The 15,930-nt window shown below is 39.5% G+C and overlaps 1 protein-coding gene across 6 annotated transcripts in view; it reads right to left on the bottom strand.

The window, feature by feature from the left end:
• Positions 1-15,930, bottom strand: part of PACRG (parkin coregulated) — a 447,225-nt gene that overhangs the window by 146,780 nt on the left and 284,515 nt on the right. For all 6 annotated transcript variants that reach the window (XM_045009089.1, XM_045009093.1, XM_045009088.1 and 3 more), the window contains exon 4: positions 15,438-15,609. In XM_045009089.1, the coding sequence (XP_044865024.1) occupies positions 15,438-15,609 (172 nt within the window). The remainder of the gene's footprint in view (positions 1-15,437; positions 15,610-15,930) is intronic.

Below are 15,930 nucleotides of genomic sequence, written 5' to 3'. Positions count from 1 at the left end.
TAAAGGTGATTCTCTGTGTAGGCACACATGAGAACTTCTCCCAACTGATGAGCTCTAGAGCCTGCAGAAGGTTTCAAATGTATTAAGCTCCAGAAGAAAGACTGTTTAGCAAGCTGGCCTTTAGTAGGTAAGGGTACATGAATATGCCCTTGTGTCTGTGATGTGCTGCAACTACTGAAAGGCATTTTGCAAATACATCCAGTGCCGTGGCCAGACCAAACAGGAGTACATGAAATTGGAAGTGATTTTCTACCCCACAAAATCAAAGGTACTTGATGTGGGTGAGTTTTATTACTACATGGAAGCAAATGTCCTACAAGTTAAGTGGTTCACACCAATTCCCCTTGAACAGACATGGGATGATGTCCCCCAGTGTTAGCATCCTGAACTTGAAAGTCTTTATGTACCCATTGAAGTTTCTGAGATCCAGGATGGGCTTTAGGCAGTCCCCCTTCTTAGATTTTAGGAGACATCTTGAGTAAAACCCTTTTCCTTGCTATTGGTCCTCTACAGCACCCTTTTGAAGAAGGGAGCTTATATCTTCCAATAGGAGTTTTTCACAAGAGGGGTCCCCAAAGGAGGTTTGGGGGTGAGAGAAGAGTGGAGGAGGCCTGTATGAAACTGGATTATATAACCATTGTTTATGGTCTCCAATACCCAACAATCAAAATAATCTAAAAGAGCCTTCATGGACTACTAAATGAAGGGCAACATGAGTAATTGATTAGGATCCTTCCTAATATCTTTCTGTCCTGACAGTCTTTTTTGAAGGAAGGCGAAGGGGCTCCTTTTGAGTGGATCAGGAGCACTTGCATAGCTGGTTCTGAGAGGAACCCATGTTCCTCCAGAATGTTTTGAATTGAAGTAAGAGGAAAATGCTATTGTGTGATCAAGCAGTGGAGGCAAAGCTAATAGCTTTGATGGGTTTCCACAAAAAAAGAGAAATTGATGGCACTGGAGGGACACACACCAGTGATGTGTCTACAAAACTGGAGTCTCAGATGGAGGCGTGTGGGCCAAAGCTGGCATTGGCATCTGTAAGGAGTCCTTGAAGAAACCATGCCAGTGATAGAAAGAGAACAATACCTCCTCTCTTATTATTTTCCTAGGACACCGTTTGTGAGTTTGAATGCTACCTCTTCTCCTTTTTCCCTGTAGCAGCGTCACCAGAGATGTGGAAGCATGCCTTTCGGTTATGGCATCAACCAGTGTCAATTCTAATGGTCTCAAAGGAATTGTTCCTCCTGACAGTATTTCTGATACGTATCATGGTACTGGTGTGGAATGTCTAGATGGAGTTTGCAGTACTGGACAGAGTTGAGTGGGAAGCTCAGCTGCTGTAGGTGTTAGCTTTTGAGGAGGTGGACCTTAGGGTTGCCAATTTTGATCGGACGTATTCCTAGAGGTTTCATCATGACACAATCTTTAATTAAAGAATAGTCTTTAACTTCTGGAGACTATCACAATCCTGGAGGGTTGGCAACCCTAGCCTTAGGCCCAACATCAAGGGCGGTGCTGAGGCAGGAGTGTCAAGGTCAGTGATACTCAAATTGAGGCTTGGGAGCTGGAAGTGGCTCTTTAATGTGTCTGCTGAGGCTCTTTGTAGCACATATTAAAACACTGAGATTTAATTATTAATCAAAGTTATTAACCAATCAGGATGCTTTTACTATGTTAATAACTAATTGTAATTGATAAAATAACAATACTTGGTCAGTCATTTTGAATGTAAGAACACAAGAACGGTTATATTGGGTCAGACCAATGGTCCATCTAGCCCAGTGTCCTGTCTTCTGACAGTGGCCAGTGCCAGGTGCTTCAGTGGAAATGAACAGAACAGGAAATCATCAAGTGATCCATCCCCTTTGGGGGGGGTGTGTGTGCGTGTGTGTGTGTATATATGTGTGTGTGTGTGTGTGTGTGTAAAATATACACACACAAAATATTTCCTGTTATACTGTTTAAATATGAATATATAGTACTGTAGCAAATAAAACAATGCATTCACACTACCGTAGCTCTTTTGTAATGTTGATCGCTAATTTGGCTCCTGAACCACTGAGGTCTGAGCATCACTGGTCTTTGTGCATCTTAAGCTTCTTTACAGAAGACCTCTGCACAGAGGTGCACCTCAAAGTTTCCACAGGAAGATCAGGATGATCGGGAGGCTTACCAAAGAAAAATGTGCATGTAGCCTGGCCTGAGCTGCCTCTTCTTTTAGGTCTGAGGAGTAAAAGCTAGGCAAATAGTGCAATGGGATACAATGTGCAATTCTCCCAAGCACACCAGGCACCAAATCCATGAGTCTGTCGCAGGGTAGATAGCTGAGCATGTTGCACATCTTTTAAATCCTGTAGAGGTTTCAGGATCCAACATGATCTCAGAGGTAACCAAAGGCCAAGAGTTCTAGCTAGCTAACTAACAAACTATTTGAAGACAACAGGCTAACTACCCTCAGAGACAAGAGAGGTAGTTCCATTAGGTATCAGCAGAGAAGGAATTGAGGTGGGCCAGGCAGCATGCTCCTGTATATAGACTGAGCCAATTAGATCATCCTAATGAAAGAGTGCAACTGCACCCCACTTCCCCCCAGTGGATGTGGCTTGTCTATACAATTCCACAGCTCAGTGCTAGAGGTCCTGAGTCCCATTAGTGAGAATGCATAGAGGCCTTCAAAGAACTAAATTTTCACTTCTGCTGCCATCACCTAGAATCATAAGCTAGGCTCAGAATTGCAATCAAAGTAGCAAAAAAATATTTAACATTTAATCTAACTGCAGGTGTCTATAAAACAGATTCATGGAAAAACTAAGGGAATACGTATCCTTTCGATTTGCATAGATACCTTCCTTAAATGCTAACTTTATTTCCATACATGCACAAAGTGTAGAATACATCCCTAATAGACAATTCCATTGATAGAAAAGAGGTACACTTGTGAAATTCCTATTAATTTCAATGGTAGCAACACATATGCAGCAAAAGAAAGAATTGGCTTATGATGTCCACTGCCATGGTGATGGGTCTGGTATAAGAATTTGAATAGAATAGCATACACACACACAAGCTTGGAGGCCTCTAAATTTTAGAAAACCACAATGCGAAATAGGGAAATGCTTGCAAGTATCAAAAGTAAGATCAAGTTGCCTGTACAACTTTTATTACTAAACATTTATGCTTGGTATGCATAACCGCCTCAGCCAACTCTGGGCTGCATTATGCCGGCACTATATAAAAATATAATTAGGGTCAGTATCTGTCCCAATATATCAATTAGGAACAGATGACGTAAATCTGTTTAATTTCTTAATCTAGTAATTTTCTGTGAATTACTGTCACTGCATTCTTCCACACTAACCAAAGGAGGAGGCATTCAACTGTAGTATCTGAAATAAGTGTGCCTCCACAGTGTCCACATATTCTGGAGAACCTTAATGCTTTCTGAGGTTTGCCAGAACTGAAGGATGTGTGGAAGTGCTAGCAGGATTATATAGAGCCAGGATGTCAATCTTAAAATGTCTGCAACCAGGCTTCTGTGAAAGTGTTTGGACGAGACTCACTATATACTCCTCAAGGAGCTGAAGAAAATGTAAGCTATCAAAAATACTCTTATTGAGAAAGCAACCTGAGCTATTGTCTCGTGTTCTTGTAATCTGCTGAACAAGGTGGGACCCTTTCAGCTCTCAACAAAGCAAATAAATCAATGACCAGTCTATTCTGACTGCTTGATAGTTAAAAAACATCCTTCCATTTCGTAATTGCTACTTAGAGGACTCCATTCCCCTAATGGTAGGTAGCTTCTTTCTGCTCAGCACGCCTGCACTGTACTAATTTGATTGTGGGATTCTGCTGAGCAGCAATTTTAGGAAGAAAGAAAGAACGAACTGTTTCCCATGTGTTTGTGGGATGGGTTACAATGAATTGTATTGTCCTATAATTGAAGATGGATGTAGTGCTATTTGACTGACTGACTTGTGCTTTGGCTGCACTTTTCTTCAGAAGGAGCTGCTCTGATACTACAGTGATAAGAACATAGATTAAGGGAGTCCCTATAATCTTTCCCATGGAAATACCTCAGTCTATGGATCCATACTTAAACTATGTAAATGTTACAGGTTTTCCAACCTTTGTAAAACACTTTGGATTGTGCTACTTATCTAGTTAAGTTAGTTTTACTTCAGAAAATTTTGTAAGTGTTTTAATGAATCCCTCATGATTAACAATTTTTCTGAAGCTTACAATAACTATGAGAAAGCAATATTAAATAAAACAGAAGATAAATATTTGATTTTAAAATGGATAAGCCCAATTTTTCCTCCTCTACTTTTAAAGCACAGTAATAGATATATCTGGATTTTTAAAATACGTTTGCAAAACTCTTTCTTTTTAGGGGGTATTTTCCAGTACTGCTACTTATTAAAATTAGTAAAAACCAACAAACAAAAAACCAACAACCCTGAGTTCAATATATAACAAAACAATTCACTGCAAATTTTCAGGGAAAATTTTCATTCATTACACTTTATTACCAGTGGCTGCAAGTTCAGAATTTTCAAATTCTCCATTAATCTAGTATTCATTTATTTGTTCTAAGAGTTGTAAAGCTGAAATTTGTTCCAAAATATATATATGTTTTTTTTCTGTGTGTGGGGTGGGGGGCGGGATTGGTTTTGTTTTGTTTAACTCACAGCTTGGCTAGATAAAAGCAATGCAGTTTGTTCATTCCCTTCTAGAAATTGTTTTCCATTGTTCAACTCTTTTCTTTTTCCTTGAGCAATAGTTCCAACATCTGGGCGATAAAGATCTGGGAGACATCTATGTTGACGTTTTGTTGTTGTCTGGCACTTTGGAGGCTCCTGTGCCTCTTGTGTCAGTCTCGGATGTCAGATATTGTAAAATTCACAATGTCATTTTCTTTGGTATTAATAGGCTTCGTACACAAGGGAATGCAGCTAACATTCCACCGCCCCTCCTCCCCCCACACACTATAGAGTGGATCCTCTTGGAGATCTATTTTTAATATATCAGACTAGATGTTTTAATAAAGTTGATCAGGTTAGAGCCCTTTTTTCCAGATAGAATATTGAGAACCCAGACATTGAAGAATTGAATTAGATTCTCCAATTTTCTATTTTCCTCTCAAAACATAACAAATTTGGTTATTTTTGATATTTTTAAGTATTTTAATAATTTGCTTCTTATTGCTTTGAGCTTAACTTTCCTCAGTTTAAAGCCACTTTCCAAAGGCACTTACCTGAGAATCCATATTAAAAAGCTTGTGCTGACAATTTCCTTTTTTTTTCCTGCCTGTTGTAATAATTGGGCCTACAAATTTACCCTAATTGTGAGCTCAACTATAAAAAATAAGTAAAATTTCATAAAATGTCACAGTAACCTAGGTTGATTGAGAAAAGGTACAAAGGGAGAAAAAAAATTAGTCCTAACAAAAAGGCCTAGTAATAGAACACAAACTGTTAAAAATCATTCCTTGTAATCAAAAGGAGTTAAGAACCAAAAATGAACGAACTACAATTGGTATGTCAAATTTTAGGCCTAATTGATGAATAAAATAACAAGTGAATGGACCATTCCTCCCACCACTCCTCTTTTGGGGTTCACAAAAAGATTTTCAGGGAAAAACATGGATGAAGGCTACTACAATACTGTCTAACTAAAAGACAAACAAAGGGGAAGGAGAGGGCTTCTCTATCATAGTTGTCACCCTCCCCATCTCCTGGGACACTGGACTGTCTTCATCCCAAACCTGAATGATGTGCTGACCAGACCAGACCAAACCAAAGAGAGAAAGGTAGATATCACCACCTCCACTAGATTCATTTGAATCTCAACCATCTCCTGGAATGTGAGACTTTGTCTCCTCCTACTACCCTGCAGTGTGTTCTTTTCTTTCCCTCTTACTTTCTTTTCTCTCTCTCCTTTTTCCTTCTGTCTAATAAAGTCTTGCTTAGTCAGCCAAGACTGTATCTTTTGTAACCCTGCTGTAAGACTGTGACCAGAAAGGTGGCTAAATGCAATTCCCTAAACAGCCCAATGTTGGCACAAGTTTGCCAGGTCTTGGAGTGGCTGATAAGACCATGTGCTGGGCCTGTGTTTTTCCAGCAGTGAGGTTGCGAGTGCAAGTCAACACAAGAGACAGAAGCTGCATTTTCTACCTTTGCTGTCAAACAAGAGTTTTCTCCTTCTAAAAGCTCTCTCCAGCTAAAGAAAAAGTGAACAAGGGGAATAGTTAAAATTAAAAGCCTTATTTAGTACTTTACATTACAAGTGTTCCAATGGCTTTTCCTTCTTTTCTGTACCTTTAATAAAAAAAGTTAAGACTTATAATGGTGTGTTTGCCATCATACTAAGCAGGCTAAAATCACTGTATACCAAATGCTGAACCTTGTTTAAAACTGTTTAATGTTGGACAGTGGACTGGGTCACGTTAACACTTTTGACTCTTTGGGCCTATGTATTCCATCTAAATTAATACAACAGTTCTCAAGGCCAAAGACTGAAGCCTGTCTTGTTTTGCATTCCTTACCTCCCACATAGTGGTAGAAGCAGCATTTGTTTTAGCAGATTCTTTGCCTTAAGCAGAGTTCTCCTCTATAAGAGTGGGACAAAATGATGTAGATCAGTTCTCCTGCAGGGTAACGAGCCCACGGAGCAAAGAGACTTCTATTGTTGTGGCATACTTAATTTTGTTGATTTTTAAACCTCAAGGACTTACTATCTTAGATATTACAGTCTAACTTCATTAAATAGTGGAAATTCATGAAAAAGTAAAGTTTAAAAAGCAAATGATACATAACTTCTGAAAAATACATTTGCTCATGCTTGCATCTCCTCCTCCACTCATAGCACCTTTCAGCACAAAACACTCACACTAAGGAAGTATGCCAATTTTATATATGAGTAAACTGAGGCACAGAAATGCTAAGGTCACACAGTGAATTATTGACCAAGCTGGGAACAGAATTCGAGCCCTGATCCAGCAAAACACTTAAGCATGAACTGAGTAGTCCCCATTAACTTCAGTTACATACATATCTAACTGCATTGATGGAACAAGGGCTATGATTTCTGACTCTCAGGGTATGTCTACACTGCAATTAGACACTCACGGCTGGCTTGTGACAGCTGACTCAGGCTCATGGGACTCAGGCTGCAGGACTGTTTAACTGCAATGTAGACATTCAGGCTTTGGCTGCAGCCCCAGCTCTAGGACCCTCCCAGCCTGGAGTCTAAAGCTCCAAAAGCTTGCAGCTCAAGCCTTGCTAGTAAAAAGTTAGCTGGCATGGGACAGTCATGGGTTTTTAGTTGCAATGTAGATACATCCTCAGTCTCTACCACCAAGACATTGCTGTTGGGACACGAGCACTATCTTGAATGATTTCAATAAGGCAGTTAATCCTTCCCTATTTATTACCTGGATAATCCTTCCAGTAGCATTTCTGTTAACTTTTCAAAAAGAAAACAAGTGTGCTTTATAGCATCCAAAGAGGGCCAGATGTAGGAAGGGGTGTCAACCCCTCCTCTTCCAAAGCTGGGAAAATGTTCATGTACACAAATATTTTAATACAGATAGCAAAATATTGTACAAAGCTAACTTTCCATAAGTTTAAAAAATGATTAATCTTTCTTTGTTCTCCCTCCCTTTTCCATCTGATTTCTTGCTTTCCCCTCGAACTTGCTGAATTTTTTTCCAGTCTTTTTCCATGTTTTCCCTGAGGCTAATCTCTTTTTCCTGATTTGGCCTCCTCCCACCTCCCACATTCATATGTTTCAATGCTTTCTCTCCTCCTCTCCCATTTTTGTCCCTATTTTCCTGCAATTACCTCTCCCCCGTTCTATTTCTACCACACAAAGTCCTCTTTCCACTCTATTTCTAACCTCAGTCCTCATAAGCATTAAAGGTTGATTGGATGACACAGTTAATTTGCAGATTTCACCCTCCAAATGTGGGTGAGATGACAGTCAGTTTTGGATGAAGCTTTTCTTATGGAACAGGTCAGGTAATTTTGTAGTGCTTAGAGGATGGAAGTAAATTTAAGATAGGAGGTAATAAGAAAACCCCCCTACAATATCTAGAAATGCTGAAGTAACATTTTCTGAGCTGCAGAATCCAATCTAAGCCTGGTAATTGCCAACATACTTTTTTTTCCAGCTAGTGGATGTAAATGCTTCAATATTTCAGAATCAGGAAACAAACAAAAATCAAAGACTTTTGCTCTCTTTGAATGCAAGCCATGTCTTCAAAAAAGAGGACATTTGTTCAGAATTAGTTTTCAATCTCTGATTTTAACAGAGTCAGGATTTTTTTTCTTTAGGACTATAGTTAAACAGAAAGATGTCAATTTATTAAAGGTATAATTTATTGGAGGGTAAAAGTGTCCAGTCAAGGAAGGTAGATCTGTGAGATTGAGCACATTGCATAAATATGGTTTAAGCTTTCTGTAAAAGAGGGAGGTGTACAATATCACCAAGCTACTCAATAATGTGAAGATATCCAAGGGGAAATAATACTACAGTGCAAATCCACTTTTAGTAGTGGCTAACAGTAATAACTACAGCCTCACATGCTTTATGCAACAGTGACCCTGATTTAATACTAAATTTAAAATAACTATATTATTGCCCGTGAAATGAACCAACATTTTACAAATCAATACAATGGGGAGTCAGAGGAAACAATCACATTAATTCAGAGATCTATGAGAACATTAGAAAGGACTCTGTAGGTCAGACTATGGAGGACTGTTCAGCTCTTTTCTCACATATTTCTCTATATCTAAAACCTATAAAAAGCCATTTTTCCTTAGTGAAATTGAGTTTCAGCAAAGCTTAAGATATCCTTGATCTAGCCTGTCACAGCAGAAATGTTTGAGCATGGTAACACAGCCTCTCAGACTGAAATTCCATGACTGTTTGAGATGGAACTGGTTCACTTCTACCTCAATCAGCAACGTTACTCTTCTAAATGAAATTGTGTTGTAGCAGTATTTCCATCTAAGTTACATTTTTAAAGAGCAATATGAATTCTGTTGTACAATAAAATATCCAATACAAAGACTGAGCTTCTCAGGCATTTACAGAACATCTAAAGTGGACTATACATGGGTGCAGTTACTGCTCCTTAAAGTAACAGTCGACGTGCATTACATTTTTGTACATTATTATTCAAATGTTATTTGTAATTTATTCTGGCTAATCTAAGATTTAAAGCAACAACTTTGAAACAGAATAGCTATCAAAAAGGAATTTTACATACTCCTTTAATGATTAGATAGGAATCTAAAACATTAGCTTTCCATTGCTAAGTAAATACTACAATAGCCATCCAGTTTTGTTCTATCCTTGGCTGCCCATGGCCACTAGGGGCCATGATCCACCTGATTGTAAATTAGTGCAGCCTCAGGGCAACTGTAACTGAAAATAAGGAAACACAAATATTGCTTAAAGGCAGGTTTGTCCCCCCTCTCTGTGCCAAACACTGGAACAAAGTAATTGAGAATCACGGTTTTTGCAGTACTATTTTAATTATATCCTGAATACATAAATGGATACAAATTGGGAACTCATGTTGGATTCAAAGCTCTCATGGTAAATTTTTGTTTTGGTCAGATGGTCTTTCTAGGGCACAGTCCAGAGATGCGTGAGATCTGTATTGTATTCCTATCTCTGCCACACTTTGTGACCCGAGGCAAGATTAATCTTTTTCTACCTCTCTTTCCCCATCGGTAATATGAAGATCAAAATATTCTCCTGCCTCACAAGTGTGAAGATATTCCACTATGTATTATGCATCAAAACTTGCACAGTAATTCTGCAAGATATTTTTGTGAAATTATTCCAGAGATTCAGGGGACCTAAATTTGGAATGATGAATTTGAGTTTTTCTATCAGATGAAGGGAGAATTATTCCAGTGTGACTTTGTGAAATGCATTCTTTATCATCAAACGAAGAGATGGAAAAGACTCATTTGCAGTGCTTGAGTCCTGCTGGAATGCTCTGGGATACTGTTCCACCACTTTTTTGGTGAGTGGGAATGGCACATTATGGCAGTTCCAGTACTTGTGTTCCATCACTTCTTGAGTGAAGCACTCACCCACTGCTCATTTGGTCAACTTGTCCATCTCGTGGCCAACTCAAGAAAATTCCCTGCAGCATATTCTCAAATGCTTGATCCATTTCCAGTCTAAATGATTAAAGCAATGGGACTTTCTCCACTTCCCTTGGAAGATAATGAAGGGTCTACAGCCTTCATTTTAGGAAACTTTTCCTGATATTCTTTTAGTTGGATGATATCACTAGTAGGTGTATCTATTTTGAATACCTTTAAATAATTTGTTTTACCTTGTTTTTATACCCATCAAACACTGAACTGTGTCATCCTATTTAGTCACTGCAAGATGATATATATTTTAATCTTTTCTGATTAGTCATTCTTTCTTGTTTTGAATTTCTTCCATGTTGTTGAATTATTGTTATAAAGTGTTATAAAATATTTTTACAAGGAGTTTGGACAGACCGTCTTTCAAAGGTGTGAAATGATGAAAGGCAATTATATTTGTACCTAATCTGCATTCATCCATATTATTTTAATCCTGTGTCATGCATTAGAGTAATAAATTGATTCAAATTTTTGCTATCACTATCTTGCTTATCTTCAGCCATTGCCTAGCTATACTATTGGAAAGAAATTGTTATGAAGGAAGTGATTTTCATATGCTGATTAATATTTTTCAGCTTGGGTTTGTACTAGTCAAAATTATGAACTGTGTTAAGCAAGAACACGTAGGGCAGGAGAAGGATAAATTGCTCTTTAAAAGCATTACAAATATGATACAGTATTTCTATGCCACATTTTAAATGTCTTTTAGAAAGCAGCCCTTCACTGGTATTCTTCTTTGATACACTTGGGGGAGGGAAAACTTTTTATAAAAGTCTCTATTTATAGACTTTTTTGTCTCTCTCCCACTCCCAAAAATACGCTCTTGCCTAACAATCTTCTTTACCATATTGCCACTGGGGGGGAAAGAGTAAAACAAATGGAGTGATCTAGGAGACAGCTGATTAGTCAGATATAACTCACCGATGAGGACACTTGAGAGACTGCAGTGAGTTCAAAAGACAACTAAGTTTATTGTGGAGGTAGCAGCATCACACAAATCTATAGCTGTAACTACAGTACATACTCATAGCAAATTTAAAGTGTATTATAGGTATCTACTCTATTTGCCTGGGAGGACAATGCCCTTTTTGACATTAATGTTGGTATTAATGAAGGAGAAAGCCCTTCTTAGTAAAAGATATATGGACTCCACAATTTTTAAAACTGATAGGAATAAAAATGAAAGTAATGACTGTACACAAATAAAATTGAAAACAAAGAAAATAAACTAGTATGTTCATGAATGTTTTCAACTTGCCAAAATTATGATACTGTTTAAAAGGTTCTCTCAGTCCCACATATATATTTATATGTTGATAGCTCTCTATAAGGCAGAAATTTGTGTAGTAGATTAAGCTACTGTGTAGTCACTTTAAAGTACAGTGGGTCTGCAGTCCCCACAGGATTCTGTTAAGTCCTGACTATGGAGCTTGCAGCCATCATGTTAAGAGTCTCCTTCCTGCAGATGCTTTCACAGTTTCAAGAAGCTTCATGTTTTATTACTAAAAACATACTTGAATGTTTCCTATATTCAAATATATCTTGATAACCAACAATACAATTTTAAATACTTAATACAAATTTAAAAAATGACACAACTGCTCACTTAATAGCCTCTCTCCTCAAACAGAGGAACTAAAAGATAATTATGAAAACCCTCTAATTACTTCAGGAGCCTGAACCACCTTGCACTTAGTTCCTACAGTACTGTGTCACTTTTAAAACGATTGCTCCTGCTGACATTTTGAAATTATATCATCTCAAACAAAATCTATGAGTACATTAAAGTACAGCCAGAGTTTGTTTAATCTTTTTTTAAAAGGAGAATATTAAGGTGAATAAAAGACCAATCCTGGTCCCTAAAATACACATTTTGATATTATTAGGTCCCAACTAAATGGTCTCCTCTTCTTCTTGTTCCCAGAGTTCTGCTTGACTTAGTTCGTCCTGCAGTATTCTAGAAGTGAATCTACTCCACGGTGGCTCTCTGTTCACCCAGATGCTGAATGAATCTTCTCCACAAAAAAAAGCCAGATAACAATTTCATGTTACTGCCTTTCTGACTGAACAATCAAGGTATCACTTTAAGACCAGAGACAAAAGAGAAGCTTCTACTTTCACTCTAAGGCCCTGTCTACATAGAGAAATTCTGAGCTTCCCCATGTAATATACATTTGCTTAACTAACGGTATGTCTACTCTATGAAATTAGGTCGATTTTATAGAAGTTGATTTTTAGAAACTAATTTTATACAGTCAATTGTGTATGTCCTCACTAAGCACATTAAGTCAGCGGAGTGCTTCCTCGCTACCGTGGCTAGCATCGACGTACAGAGCGATCCCACAGTTCCCACAGTCTCCGCTGCCCATTGGAATTCTAGGTTAAGCTCCCAATGCCTGATGGGGAAAAAACATTGTCGTGGGTGGTTTTGGGTATATGTCATCAGGCCCCCCCTCCCTCTGTGAAAGCAACGGCATACAATCGTTTCATGCCTTTTTTCCCGGGTTGCCCATGCAGATGCCATACCCTGGCAAGCATGGAGCCCACTCAGCTCACCGTCACCATACGTCTCCTGGGTGCTGCTGGCAGATGTGGTACAGCATTGCTACACAGCAGCAGCTCCTTGCCTTCGCAGCAGACAGTGCAGTAGGACTGATAGCTGTTGTATGTCTCCTGGCAGACCTCGGTGAGGTCGATCGGGGTGCCTGGACAGATATGGCTATCCTCCTAGAGCACCGAATGGCAGCCAGAGACTCCAGGTCATTCTCTTCTTTAAGTTTTGCCTCATGGAGATTCAGTCCTGCCTGGAATATCATGCGAGCTGGAGGCTTCTGCCTCAGGCTGCTCTCCCAGCCAGCAGCACCGTGCAGTTGCACCTACCCCTGCCTACCCCTTGCTCCCATGGCTCATGAAGCCTGGACTGTAGTAAGGAGCAGTTCAACTATAGGCTGAGCAAGTGCAGAATGGTGGTAGAATGTGCCTTTGAATGTTCAAAAGCTCTCTGGCGATGTTTGCTGTCTAGGTCAGACCTCAGCGCAACCAACATTTCCATTGTTATTGCTGCTTGCTGTGTGCACCATAATATCTGTGAGAGTAAGGGGGAGACATTTATGGCAGGGTGGGAGGTTGAGGCAAATCGCCTGGTGTCTGATTTTGAGCAGCCAGACACCAGGGCAATTAAAAGAGCACAGCAAGGCGCGCTGCACATCAGAGAGGCTTTGAAAACCAGTTTCATGACAGTTGTGTGTGTTTCTCTTTGATGCAAACCCACCCCCTTCGTTGATTTTAATTCCCCGTAAGTCAATCACCCTCCCCCCTTGAAAATAAAGTAACTATTGTTTTGAAACCATGCATTCTTTCTTTATTAATTAAAAAAATGAGATAACAGACAAGGTAGCCTAGGTGGGGTGGGGGAGGAGGGAAGGAGAAGGCCACATTGCTTATTGTAGCCACACTAAAAATCAAACTGTTTGAATGACAGCCTTCTGTTGCTTTGGCCATCCTCTGGAGTGGAGTGGCTGGGTGCCCGGAGCCTCTCCTCTCCCCTGCATTCTTGAGCATCTAGGTGAGGAGGCTATGAAACATGGGGAGGACGGCAGGCAGTTATACAGTGGATGCAGCGGGGGTCTGTGCTCTTGTTGGATTTCCTGCAGTTCCAACAGACACTTCATCATGTCAGTTTGCTCCCCTATTAGCCTCAGCATTGTGTCCTGCCTCCGCTCTTTACACTCACTTAATTCTTTCCTGGCCTCTGCCACTGAATGCCTGCATGCATGAAGTTGTTCCCTGTCAGTGTGGGTGGACTGCATGAGCTTGGAAAATATGTCATTGCGAGTGCGTTTTTCCTCACCTTCTAATCTGTGATAACCTCAGGGACGGAGATGATAGGGGGAGCGTAGAAACATTCTATGCTCTACGATTCTGGGGGGACTGTATGGTCACCTGTGCTGCTAAGTGCTGCTGAGTTCGTCACACTGACCAAACAGGAAATGAAATTCAAAAGTTCCTGGGGCTTTTCCTGTGTACCTGGTTAGGGCATTGGAGTTCAAAGTGCTGTCCAGAGAGATAACAATGGAGCACTCTGGGATAGCTCCCGGAGGCCAATAAAATCGATTTGTGTCCACACTACCCCAAATTCAACCCAGCAAGGTTGATTTTAGCACTACTCCCCTCGCCGGGGAGAAGTACAGAAGTCGATTTTAACAGCCCTTTAAGTCGACAGAATGGGGTTGGTTGTGTGGACCCATTCATATGAAAATCGACCCAACACGGCTAAATTCGACCTAACCCTGTAGTGTAGACCAGGGCTAAGGGACTAGTTATTGCTCAACATTTCCATGTGGGAGAACTCTGGTTGAGGTCCTGATCCCATCCTCCTGTACAGTGGAGACAACAGCTGAGTGAGGAGGGCTGTTTTATTGTTTATTGGCAGTAATGACTGGTCAATTGAGGAAAGGTGCTGATGGAATGTCAAAAGAATTTTGGTTGGAAGGTTTAATACAATAAGAATCTTTGCAGAAGTCAAAATGCACGCTAGAAGGTGAAGGATGATGCAGAGGAGTGGTCTGCTCAACTAATAGGCTGAAGAAACAGGAAAGGGCAAAATAAAGAAATGTATACTTAGAAGATGTTGTGTTTACAATGAAATGAGTTTCAACAGCATTCTATATGAAGCTATATGACTTTCTAACTTTCATACTGCATTTCAATAAAGATCTGTTTTTGAAACTGTAAACACTTCCAAAAGGAATGTTTTGTAACACAACAAATATTTCAAATGAGGCATCCTTGAGACAAACAGTAGCCCAAATTTAGACATGTTGATGAGGAATGGAGGGAACGAGGGGGAACAGTGTGTATAGGTAGAAGGGGAAGTCTAGTTAATACAACTGTAAAAAAAATAATTCCCCAACCTTTTTCTGCTATTTTCTCATGTCTTTTGAGAAGAGCTATTTTATAAAATAGATGGATATATTTAATAAATATAATAAAATCAAATAAAAGCTTCATTTAACTTTTACCAAGATCCACACTGGAATAAGAAAAATACAATCCAGACAGCACATTTCTCTGGGATAGCTACACATATTAGGTGATTGAAGGCACAAGACTTCTGGCCCCATACCTCACAATTTACTCAGGTTTCCAATAATCTCCTAGAAATGCACAACCTGTCATGTTTTATTGCTTAATTAGCTACTTGTCAAAAAGTTATACTATATACATTCATTTCTGGGTTTTTTCTACATACTCACTCACTTTTTATTGGGATAATGAGCTGAGGAATGACTGGAAGAATCTTGTTTCCCCCATGTTCCAGCATGTCATGGATTCCTTGCCGAGCAAAAAACTCATAGGGAAATGTCATTTCACAAAGCCCATCAAAAAAGAGAGGCAGATAGTGATGATAGTCCAGTTTCTCAATCTCCACCTGAGAATGCACACAGAACAAAGAAACAGACAGACAGAATGAAGGTGACTGATATACTTTTATGTAGAGTGAACAGATGTCCTGATTTTATCTGGACAGTCCCAATATTCAGGGCTTTGTCTAATATGGGCACCTATTACCCCCCTTCCCCATCCTGATTTTTCACACTTTCTATCTGGTCACCCTAACTTCATGCCACATTCACAAGGCGTTTTAATAAGCAATAATAAGGTCAGTGTGTCACAGTAGGATATCACCATCTCTCCAGTATGGGGTTTGGCATGATGCTGAAATTCTTAAGTCTTTAACCACTAGATCTAA

This window comes from Mauremys mutica, chromosome 3 (genome assembly GCF_020497125.1).
Source record: "Mauremys mutica isolate MM-2020 ecotype Southern chromosome 3, ASM2049712v1, whole genome shotgun sequence".
Classification (NCBI taxonomy): domain Eukaryota; kingdom Metazoa; phylum Chordata; order Testudines; family Geoemydidae; genus Mauremys; species Mauremys mutica.
The sequence above is the reverse complement of the archived record's forward strand: the minus strand, read 5'-3'. Positions and strand labels throughout refer to the sequence as shown.